Here is an 11,296-nt window from a genome sequence, read left to right as displayed (position 1 = left end):
TTCCAGAGCTCTACTACTTCTTCCTGTGACTCCTGTTCTGTCTTTTTACTTATACTTCTTCTAGAGCTTGTCGTTTAATGAGCTAAGAGTCCTTTTTTTTCTTTTTTTTTTTCTTTGCTTTTGGGGTAATTATATATATATATATATATATATATATATTTTTCCATGAAGTACCACATTTCGTCAATATTTCCATGAACTACCACACTTATGGCCCGTTCACATCAAATTGCCATTTTCTTTACAAAACTACCTTCCGTCAATCAAACTCGTTAAATCAGACAATCAACATATTGTGTGCGTTCCACATGTCATTTCATCAATTTATATCCCACTTTTGCCTTCAATTTGGATTGTTAAACCATGCTTGAAGCATTTGACTCTACTTACCACGTGTAAGTGCACGGTTAAATGAAAATAAATAAATAAACATCATTAAAAGAAGTGATCTTCTTCGTCCTCCAACATTTAGACATTTCACTAAAAAGTGGTGTTTTTTTTATTATTATTATTATTTCAAGCAAAAATGTCATGTGTACTAAAAAGTGAAGCAACATTTGGGGAGTCCTTGTGCCGTTGTGGAGTACCTTGAAGACTTGCTCTACAAAAAAAAAAATTACAAACAGGGTTTTACAATTGTGTTAATTATGATGTAAGATTTTGTTTCATAATGAGCAACCTTTTTTAGTTCAATAATTGGTAAATTGTAGATAATGGGTAATTTTTTTTTCATGAACCTTTTAATCTTAGATCCAGAGCATAACACCTATAAATTCTAGATAATGGTTTTTATTTTATTTTTTCCATTTATTTTCATATTATGATAATGGCTTACCTCTGTTTTTTTGGCCTCTAACTTGAATAGTTTGGTTAGTCGTGTGGATTCTTTCAATGGAAAGATGTTGACCTGTATGACCATGCTAAACGAGTGTTGGATGGCTTGCATTAAAGGGATGAGAAGTTGAATAATGAGGTGAAAGATTAGTTGGAGATTGAAGCAACTCAGTATGAGATGCAAGTGAAAGTGTTGAAGACACATATTCAACTTTTGGCATTTTCCTGAATTTTTTTTATTGTTTTTGTAGCTGTGTTTTGGCCCTTTTGGGTAACTATTATGGTGCATCTAATGGTGGTGCGTACTATAAACGACTATCATGAAAATGTGTATTATTTTCGTTAATTTCTAATGTGAATGTTGAATTTGTGTTGGAAATGTGTATTATAAACGTTTAATTTCTAATGCGAATGTTTAATTTCTAATGGAACATACAGCTATAAACGAGTACACATGTTATTTAATCATAAGCTTTCATTATATTTATATGAAATTGATGAATGTATAAGAGTAAGTATACTTTTTAATTTTGAAGTTGTGTTATATAAAATGTGGGTATTTTTTCTAATAAAAAAGTCAAAGAGAGAGACATTAATAAAAACTCATTAGATTATGTCAAACAAAAGCTCATTTTTGTTTTGCAGGATGATAAAAGAGACTACGTCAAAAAAAAAAAAAAAAAAAAAAGCTTCTCCTACTTGGATTACTAACCCACTTATATTAAAGTGGAGGGAGGAAAAATATAAAAAGCAAAAATCCAATAAATAAATTAGAAAGAGCTATACATGTGAAATGAATGTACAAGACTTTACACCAAAGAAATCAAAAAGATCTTCGCATCATGTATTTAAAGTTAAAGTTCACTGAATTTAGTGCTCATACAGCCCAAGATTGAAATAAATTTACAAGAAGCTTAGTTTCATTGACAACCTGACCATATCATCCCCAAAACCACCCTTTCTTCTACAATGCCTGAACTACCTCCATTGATCCACATTACCAACTAACATCAACATAAAAAACAATTCTCATAAGTTTATGCCAATTAGTTTAGGGGCCTAACATCCACATCAATTCCCAACAAGTTAAGCAAACCATAAAGTTACAAGCAAAAGTTCAACAAATCCCAAAAATTTACAACCAAAAGTTTCATTCATAACAAAATATTGTCTAAAAGCCCAAAACATGAGTGCCCATCAATGTTGCCAAGGTTTCTTCTTTTTTGCTTCCATTTGCTGGACTCCCTTTTCCATTGTTGGTACAAACACTCTTCTTGCTCTACTATCCAAACCACTAGATGTCCCTTCTGTAAGGACCCAGGAAAAAGCGCTAGCCACATCTGCGCTATTACTCCAAAAAAACTAGTTAATTTGGAGCTTCCCTAGAATTCATTATAAAGCCCAGTTTCACCTAGTACCTAGACAATGTGGGACTTAGCACTCATGACTTATCTCTATAAACCACCTTCTTCTCATCTTCCCAATATGGGATCGAGGTGTTACACCTTCAGTTCTTACATTTCCAGATTTAAGTCTCAAAGCTCTTAATCTTGTATCAACAGCTGTTGATGGCAGTGTGGATTTACTTTTTGTGCAACATCAATTGGTTTCTGACAGCACATGAAGAAGTTAATAAAGTTAGATATGGACAAGATAAAAGATTCTTTTGTTTATCTATGAAAATAAAAAAGCAAAGTAAACCATACTTACAATTGCGCCCATTTTAAGTGAGGGCTACGACTTCAAGAGCAAGACCTTGAAGCGTGGGTTCAGGGTGGTAGCAGATCTGAGAGTTGGGTTGATGGAGGACGCAGCCGTGAAAAGAGAATATACTCAGGTCCAGGGTTTCACTTCTAGAAGATGATGGGTTATACGATTACTTTTACTGAGGGACACGGCCTGAGATATTATCTTTTCATGGGATATTTTAGTCTTTCAACATAAATTATAAGGGGAAATAATGGTATTTAATCACTAAAATATGGATATAGTCATCGTTTAACTGTTGAAAATATTTTTATATGTTAGAACTCGTAACTTAAGGGTATAATCGTCTTGTTATTTTTTTTTTTTTTTTTTTTTTTTTTTTGACATGTCCACACAAGAGGGGAGAGGGAGATTCAAACTAGTGACCTCCATTTCATTAAGTGTGATCTTAGCCGATTGAGCATATGATATATGTTTCTATTGAACCTTGTTATTTTGCATATAAATATGAGTTATTATGTACTTGTTTATTTTTATTCAATTTAATTAGCACTATATGACTAATTTGTTGAAATCGCAATAAAACTATTGTAGTTTTATGAAAGTTATTATATTTTATTGTTCCTCATGTGAGTCTATCTACTGCTAACATGGCAACATGCACCCATCTTCTTCTTCTTTTTTACCTAAATACCCTAATGATATTGCAAATTTATTTGTAAATGATAAAAAAAAGCTAACTACAGTAGTTGACTTTTTCAAAAGGAAAAAAAAAATTACAAAAAGTTCATAAGCTAATGTTGGTAATGCATCATTGCCAACCTTTAATATCCAAATTTCATAAAATCCTCCTACAAAATCTTGAAAAGAAGACGCTAATGAAATTGATATTTGTTTATTGAGATATGATCTTGGATTGTGTCCCCATATATGGGATTGTGATGTTAATCAAAGGGATAAATTTGGAGAGCTTACATAAAAACTAATATGTACCAACCTACTATCTCAAAGTACTGAAATTTGGACAAGCAAGTCATTTTTGTAGCTTTCAACCTTCATAATTCAAGTCATTTCTCTCGTAGTTTGAAAATTCAACTAATAAAGGTGTAGTCTTTTGTTTGCTATGCTTTTTTTTTTTTTTTTTTTTAGTAAGCCAACTGGAAATCATTTGCAACTTGTACAATACAATTGTTGGATTCAAGAATTGGAAGAAAGTGAAGAATGGAAAAAATTGTGCATTCTCCATCATATAGAAAAAGATCATAATTCTCTTCACAAAATTGTCGATAGGTCATGTGAGTTCTTGATGAACCAATCTCAACATATATATAAAGTGTTTAACAATTTCACTTTTGAACAAATTGCAAACAATTGGTTGTGATTGAAGGCTTGAAATGATATTATTTATAGGGTAAAGATATTGAGCACGCCCGGCGTGCTTCAACAGTGAAGCACGCCGGACGTGATTTTTTTTTTTTATTATTATTTTATTATTTTAATTTTTTTGAAAAAAAAAAAAAAAAAAATATTAGCCTGGCGTGCTTCACTGTTGAAGCACGCCGGCGTAAGTTGTATCATGACTCTTATTTACGTGTTTGCAATTCAAGGTGTTACTTCTAGAGATTGGGATGAAAGATGAAAATGTAAGTTCAACCAATTGTAAAACTCTTCTTGAAATATTAGATTTGATGGTTTCATTTAATAAAAATGTTGCTAAAATGATAGCTAAAGCTAAAATTTAAAAAATAAATGCTTTCTTACACATCACCAATGATCTAAAAATAAATTATACATGTGTTTTTCAACCAATGTGAAGAAAGGAATTCACAAAGAAATTGGTGATGTAGAGTTTTGCATAATTGTTTATGAAGCTTGTGATGAGTCAATGAATGAGTAAATGACTATAATTTTAAGATTTTTCGGCAAAGATGTCTTTGTGTGATAACTTTTTTAGGCGTGTTCATGTCCCTGAGATTGCGACGTTAACACTAAAAATTAGATATACTATGTATTGCCTCATTGTAATTAAGAGAAATATTCGAGAGCAGAGATACAACAATGCAAGTAACATGTGAGGTAGGTGGAATGGGTTGCAAGCTTTGATTTCAAATGATTACTCATATGTCCCCAAGAGGTAGCTCAATCGGCTGGGACCAAGCTTAATGAAGTGGAGGTCACTAGTTCGAATCTCCCTCCCCCCTCTTGTGCGGACATGTCAAAAAAAAAAAAAAAAAAGATTACTTATATGCTTACTACATCTATTAATTGTTTTGCACATTGTTTACAATTGGCATTGGTAGCAACATCAAAAGAAGTTATTCATGCTCATTGATTTTGTCAATATTGTTAACGCCTCTTGCAATCATAATGAAGAAGTAAGAGTTGCTCAAGTTGCTAAAATTGCTTATATGATTAAAATTGATGAGTTTGAGAATGAAAAGGGACTTGATCATATTGCCACTTTACAACTTGTTGGAGATATTCGTTGGAGTTCTCACTTGAGATTAGTTTGTAGCTTGATCATAATGTTTAGTCCAACATGTATAGTTCTTCTTAAAATCATTGATGCATGAACTACTTCTTCCCAGCAAGCATAAGCATGCACAATTTATGAGGTCATGACTTCATTTGAATTTGTCTTCATCTTGCATCTAATGAAGTAAACTATATAGATCATTGATTATCTATATCAATAATTGCAATGCAAATCTCAAGACACTTTAAATGTCATAAATCTTGTCTCACTAACTAAATCACTTATACAAAAATATAAAGATGATAAATGCGATATGTTTACTTTTATTTTTCTTTTCTTTTCTTTTTTTTTTCTAGATAAATATTGAAAGAGGTAACAGAGGATATGTTTACTTAATAATGAGAAATCATTATTTTGCGAGGAGCGCAACATAGATGTCCTATATTTGAAAGCTCATTATGTTGAGAGACAAGGTCAAGCTTACCATCAACAGGCTGACTTTACAATTGAGCATTACTATTGATTGATTTTTTTTTTTTTTTTTTTTGTGCCAAAATAGATTCTCAATTGCAAGAATTAAATTGTCGGTTTAGCAAGCATGCATTGGAATTGCTTATTCTCAGCTCGACTCTTAATCTTTGAGTTGTGCATGAATCTTTTAGAATCTATAATTGTTAATTATAAAGTAAGCTTTATCCACGAGACTTTACTGATTATGAAAATAGAACTTCAACACTATAAGCATAATGTAGTTCAAGATTAGACTTCCATAAATTGTCAACAATATATTATGAACTGTGCCGATGGTTAATAAGCACCAAAAGATTAATTGTCTACCAACTTGTTTATCGAGTTGTTATACTTGTGTTTATTTTTCTTTTTTCAACAGCAACTATAGACCGATCATTTTCAGTTATAAATATTGTCAAAACTAAGTTTCACAACAAACACAAAAAGACCTGAATTAGACTAAGTTTCATTTTTTGTGCTTCTTTTAAAGACCTAAATTAGACTATTTTGGGATTGTTTTGAGCCTATTTAGTGTTTTGGTATGAAACCTTATATCAAAACGACGTCTGTTCTCAACTAACTACGGTTTTCAACTAACTATCCTTTTATATATATATATACAAAGTTATTAACCACCTCCGCTTATTCTACCATTGTAAGTGCACCACCCTAACAGCATTCCCAAGGGAAGAGCCATATTTTTATACAAAATGGCTTCTCAAAACTCACTTTTATCTAGTTTAGCTAAGCCATTTTTAAATGTCTCTACATCCGATTAGCTATATTTCTATTTATTCTATTAAAATATTATTAAAAGTAAGAAAAGTTTTGAAAAAAATAGAACATGTGAGAAGAAAAATGGAAAAAAATTTTGGGAAAAAAAGAACATTCAAAAAAAAAAAAAAAAAAAAAAGTAAGAAAAGATTTGGAAAAAAGAGAAAATATGTAAGAGAAACAATGAAAAATAAAATAGCTCCATTAAAAAATGCTGCTACATTTAGCTTTTTTTTTTTAACTCTTCCAATCAACTATCTATTTTACATCTTTTTTTGGCTAATCCAATATAGAGGGTTTTTAAACATTTAAAGAGTCATTTTAAATAAAAGTAACATTTGGCTCTTCCATTAGACATGTTCTAAGCGAATAAGCGAATAGTTGAAAAAAGCCAACCACTCACCCATGCCGTTACACGGTTAGCAATTAATGACAATTTGTAATAATTAACTGTTCGTTTGTACGATCCTAGAGAGTAGTGGAAAGGTTGAAGGTGGAGGCGGAGGCACGAGTACGCCGAGCATAGAGGAAGAAACCAAAAAGAAAGAAGATCAAGAAAAAGGAGAGAGAGAAAGAGAGAGAGAAAAGAGGGGAACTAAAAGGAAATGGAGAAAAATAAGAGGGAAAAAGGAAACTAGAAGGACCTCCTCTCCGGGACTCTCACGGGGCGAGTGGTGGGAGGAACTGGTAACTCATAGTTTATTGTGTTGATTACATCAAAGTGTACAGGAAAATGTAACAAATAAGCCTGCTAATTAATGAGTCAACCAGGCAATCAAAATATCATGAGGGAATAATAGCTCTTATATACAGTGATCAGGCGACCAACTTTTTTTCATTCTTCTGTTGGTGTGTTAGATGCCAGGCCCTTGATTACATGTCGGCATTGAAACCTGTCACCAAACACCAGATGGATGACTTTAGAAGTTATTAATCACTTGATTTCATGGTGTTACAGCACTAAAAGTAACACAAATTGATACAAGCAGCCTGGTGAGTGTGGCGCATAAGTTGGGATATGGATCAAATGCAAAGCTATTTAAATTGAAGTCACTAAATCCTAGAACGAAGTTGGAGAAAATAGTGGAAGGTTTTACAAAGATTTGTCCAACAGCGACCTCATTTTTACATCAGTATGGTAAACCTTTGGGAACAAGTAACAGTGTAAAAGAACAGATCAAAAGATAGGAGGCACCCCAAATCTTCATTGGCTAATTTACAAAATCTTGTCAAGTGAGAAAAAAAAAAAAGGATTAGACAAAATGGCATTACTTGTATTAGACTGATGTCAACAAAGTAAATAGCTCCCAATACAAAAATTGGATAGATAAGAAAGCATCTGCACTCAGCTGGCACTTCAAAGAAACGAGTGTAAATGTGTATAAGATCTTGCTACTCGAAAATTTAAGTTCTAAATACCAGATTAAATCATCTGAAGCAGAATCTGTCAAACCGATGGAGCTCCCAGTTTGAGAAGCATGATCCAGAGCATCCATTTCCTGATATTGGGTTTTGCACTTGAGCCGTAATCTGAAAGGAACAATCTGCAACAAAAGCGCATTTGTAAATGCTATCTTGTTTGTTATCAAGTAATATTGGAAACACAAACATGCATGCATGCTCTTTATGTAAGGAAGTCACAAGATACTTGCAAAACTTCAAGTAGCTATAGACTCATATCTTATGTTCTCTGCTTCTTGCACTAAGACCATAACCAGAGAATGTCTATAAGAACGTAACCAAAAAATTTATCAGGAAAGCGATAGTTATATGACTTACCATTCTCTTATCTTTTCGTCTTTTTTTTTAGAACGGGAATTTTATTATTATTATTATTATTACGAATAAGCTTTTCATTAACTCAAATAATTACACATAAGTCAGCATAGCAGCTGACCTACAAAAATACTACAGCCAGTATCAAGCCCTACTTCTACACAAGACCCAAACAACAAGCAACCAAATTACAAATCAGCAATTAAAACCAGAAAAACAACACCTTCACTTCTCAACTACATTACATCTGCAGAAACATTCTAAACTGCAGAACTCAACTAAAGATAACAGAAAAGACACAACTCCTTCACTTCTTATCAACAGTAATCCGCAGAAAACATACGAAACTACTGGACTCACAAGATCAACTTTACCATTTGAGTAAACAGTAAATCTGCAAAAAGCAACTCCAAAAAAACTCATAGGGTCGGTCAGCTTTACCACTTATACCAACACCTCCTCTTTAATGTTCCAATTACAACACATATCTACATTCTCGAGATTCTTTAGAACACGCATAAATGAATTAAGCACCTTGTTAAGGAAAATCAGTGAACCACAAAAGGAATGCTTTGATGCTGTCAAGGTCAATGGTGCACATGCATGCTAGCGACATTAGATAAGTCTACCCAAAATATTCTTTTCATTCATATTTATACTATTTCTTCTATGTGATGATCTTATGCTATAATCGTGAAAAATCCAAAGAGCCGAATCCTTTAAACGTGTAAAATTAATATAGGTTGCATTCATCCAACTACCATTAGGATAGTGATAATCAACCATATTACCAAAGGGAAGCAAGTGTTAGAGTATACCATAGAGTTCAAGAATAATAAGTCATTAATAGTCTTAAACTGTGACTATTATTCTTGAACTCCATGGTATACTCTAACAGCAAGATCAAATATCTGTCTCAATCTGCAGAATTGTTCTATCCATTCCGCAGCTTAAAACATAATTCCACGAGGGTTAAAAAATGAAGCTCTAATAGCTAGAAGCGGCCTTAGCACATAGCACCCTCTATAATAGTATATGTTCATAATGAGAATAATAGTTTGTCAAGGTTCTCAAGATCATGTCAGGAATATTATTGTCTAATGCAAATAACAGCAAGCAGATTCACCATAGAGGAAAAAATTATTAAAGGCACACCAATTATTTAGTTTGCTGTTACCTTTACTACTTACAAAAAAAGCAGAGAGAGACAGAAACCTTTTTGCTGTATCTGAATTCACGCTTGGGAAGAAAATGCAGAGGAAGATTGAAGGAAGAGGGAGCTTTAACCAATAGAAACAACTTATTGGGGCCTATAAAAAGATAAGAAAAAGAAAACCCTTTTATTTGTTTTTGCAAGTAAAAAGAACAAAAAAAAAAAAAAAAACATTCACTTTAAGTTGCAGCAAATTAAATTTCACCAGATTAACATACACTGGCCAGACATGCTCAAAAAACTACCTGGGTGGGAACCAGATCCGGCGTCCTTCGAAATCAGCGTCCGAATAACCTGCCAGAGAAATATGTGTTACAATATATTCCCCCCCCCCCCCAAAAAAAAAGAAAGGGAAAAGCAACTTATGCTAGAAGCAGAAGTAGAACTAAAGAACCTTTCTTGAAAGCCCATCAGCTGCCCTGCTCTTAGCGAAATCAACTTCTCCTCTGACAACAACCTTTCCATGCGAAAAGCACAACTGGTAAACATGGAGGGGCCGAATCGGACTTGCTCCGAGAACCAGAACAACTTCCCGGATGTAAGCAATCTCACTACTCATCATCAGTTTAAGCGCAGTTTTGAGATTAGAAACCGTACTCATCAATTTATCCAGTCTTCTGATTCCCCGCTTGACCTCCCTCATTCTGCCAATGTGCTTTCTTCGCAACGAAGACACCGCCTTTGCATCAGTTTGTGCACTAAGATCCATCTCCTACAAAGCTTACAACTCTTAGAGGCTTAGAGCACACAACCCAATCCAAAATGGTACTCATGATGCAAATTAGCCTGTGCTTAGCTATCATGTTACATACCAATTCTGTATATTCTGAATGCAGTGTATCAAATTCAAGACTGATATCCTGCAATGTGCTGTGTAAAAATAACTGATTTTAGATACCATACCAGGAAATTAATAATTTGGACTTCTAAATTGAAGCGACTATGGAGGAAAACACGCAAATTTGGTGGGAATTTCAGATCACCTACTCAATTTTGGGAGCCTAATTTCAATAAGAAATGGGAAAATTAGGGAGAGATTCAGATTCCAAAATGTGGTGAAATTTATTGAACAATTGACATGATTTATCACCTCAGAACACAGACTCATTCATATTAGACATGAAAATTTTCTGTCTGAATTTTCCTGCACTTTCCGAGCCACCAGACAGAAATGTTAGTTCAAAATTGGGCGGACTTACGAGGGGATCTGCTGGTGCATGTAAAGCACGAAGCCTACGAGGTCGTTGATGACGTGGAAGATCACGGAACTGTCCAGAGAGTCTGCCGTGGACACGATCTCGGTGTACTCCGTGTCCGAGCTTCCTTGCCCCTCCATCGCGAGAGAGAGAGAGCTCTGAAAATTTGCTCGCGTTTGTTATAGATTTCAAATTGAGTTTCCGGCGGGAGTGTTCCTTTTTTTCTTTTTCTTTTTCGGTGAATTCTTCATATAAGTAGGTAATACACATTATTATTATTATTATTAAAATAAAAAAAAAAAAAAAAAAACTTATTTGTGTCTGGATTTACAGTTCATTATATAAAAACAAAAATTAACATGATTATTGAGTTATCAAATCATGTGTCTTGTGAATTTTAGTTAATAAAGAACACTATTTTTTATTTTACCTATTCATTTTTTAATACAAACTCTAACATATTTTTTATTACATTATCTATTTTATTTAAATATTATTTTCAATGTTTTTTAATTGTTTTCTTAAAACCACATGTCCACCTCTCTCTCTCTCTCCCCCCACTACCTCACCATCCTCAGCCTCCAATTCCCAACGCACCAAAACCTATTGCCCCAAAACGACAACGAATTCACGAAAGCAACCAACGAAAAGGAAGATAGAGATTTGAGAACAAGCCTCGCAAACCCAATTAAGAGCATGTTTTGAGATTGTGTTTGAAAAATATAACTTTTAAGTCAAAAAGCCTTTTTTTTTTTAGTAAAAGCTTCATTTTTAAGATTTTATCAAAAGTGTGTTTTGACTATTTTTAAA

At 33.3% G+C, this 11,296-nt stretch overlaps 1 protein-coding gene across 2 annotated transcripts; it reads right to left on the bottom strand.

Moving 5' to 3' along the window:
- Positions 1-6,897: 6,897 nt before the first annotated feature.
- On the bottom strand, positions 6,898-10,650 carry LOC132169070 (non-structural protein). Of its 2 annotated transcripts, none has more exons than XM_088512272.1 (7): positions 10,490-10,650; positions 10,103-10,160; positions 9,685-10,002; positions 9,509-9,584; positions 9,293-9,387; positions 7,721-7,845; positions 6,898-7,194 (listed from the first exon to the last, which is right to left on the bottom strand). In XM_088512272.1, the coding sequence occupies exons 1-7, from the start codon at positions 10,624-10,626 to the stop codon at positions 7,137-7,139; spliced, it is 867 nt and encodes a 288-aa protein (XP_088368398.1). In that variant the 5' UTR covers positions 10,627-10,650; the 3' UTR covers positions 6,898-7,136. The 2 variants fall into 2 exon arrangements, with proteins under 2 accessions (XP_088368398.1, XP_059436141.2); XM_059580158.2 differs by having other exon boundaries at positions 9,536-9,584.
- Positions 10,651-11,296: the final 646 nt, after the last annotated feature.

The sequence above is a fragment of the Corylus avellana genome, chromosome 1, assembly GCF_965113065.1.
Source record: "Corylus avellana chromosome 1, dhCorAvel1.hap1.2, whole genome shotgun sequence".
NCBI classification, from domain to species: Eukaryota; Viridiplantae; Streptophyta; class Magnoliopsida; order Fagales; family Betulaceae; genus Corylus; species Corylus avellana.
The sequence above is the reverse complement of the archived record's forward strand: the minus strand, read 5'-3'. Positions and strand labels throughout refer to the sequence as shown.

Excerpts from the sequence above, each read along its gene's own strand:
- LOC132169070 (XM_088512272.1), bottom strand. The coding sequence starts at position 10,626 with ATGGAGGGGCAAGGAAGCTCGGACACGGAGTACACCGAGATCGTGTCC. Across the intron at positions 9,388-9,508 it reads TTTGAGCATGTCTGGCCAGT|GCCCCAATAAGTTGTTTCTA; the intron begins GTATGTTAATCT and ends ATCTTTTTATAG. Across the intron at positions 7,195-7,720 it reads GCTTCAGATGATTTAATCTG|GTTTCAATGCCGACATGTAA; the intron begins GTATTTAGAACT and ends GTTTGGTGACAG.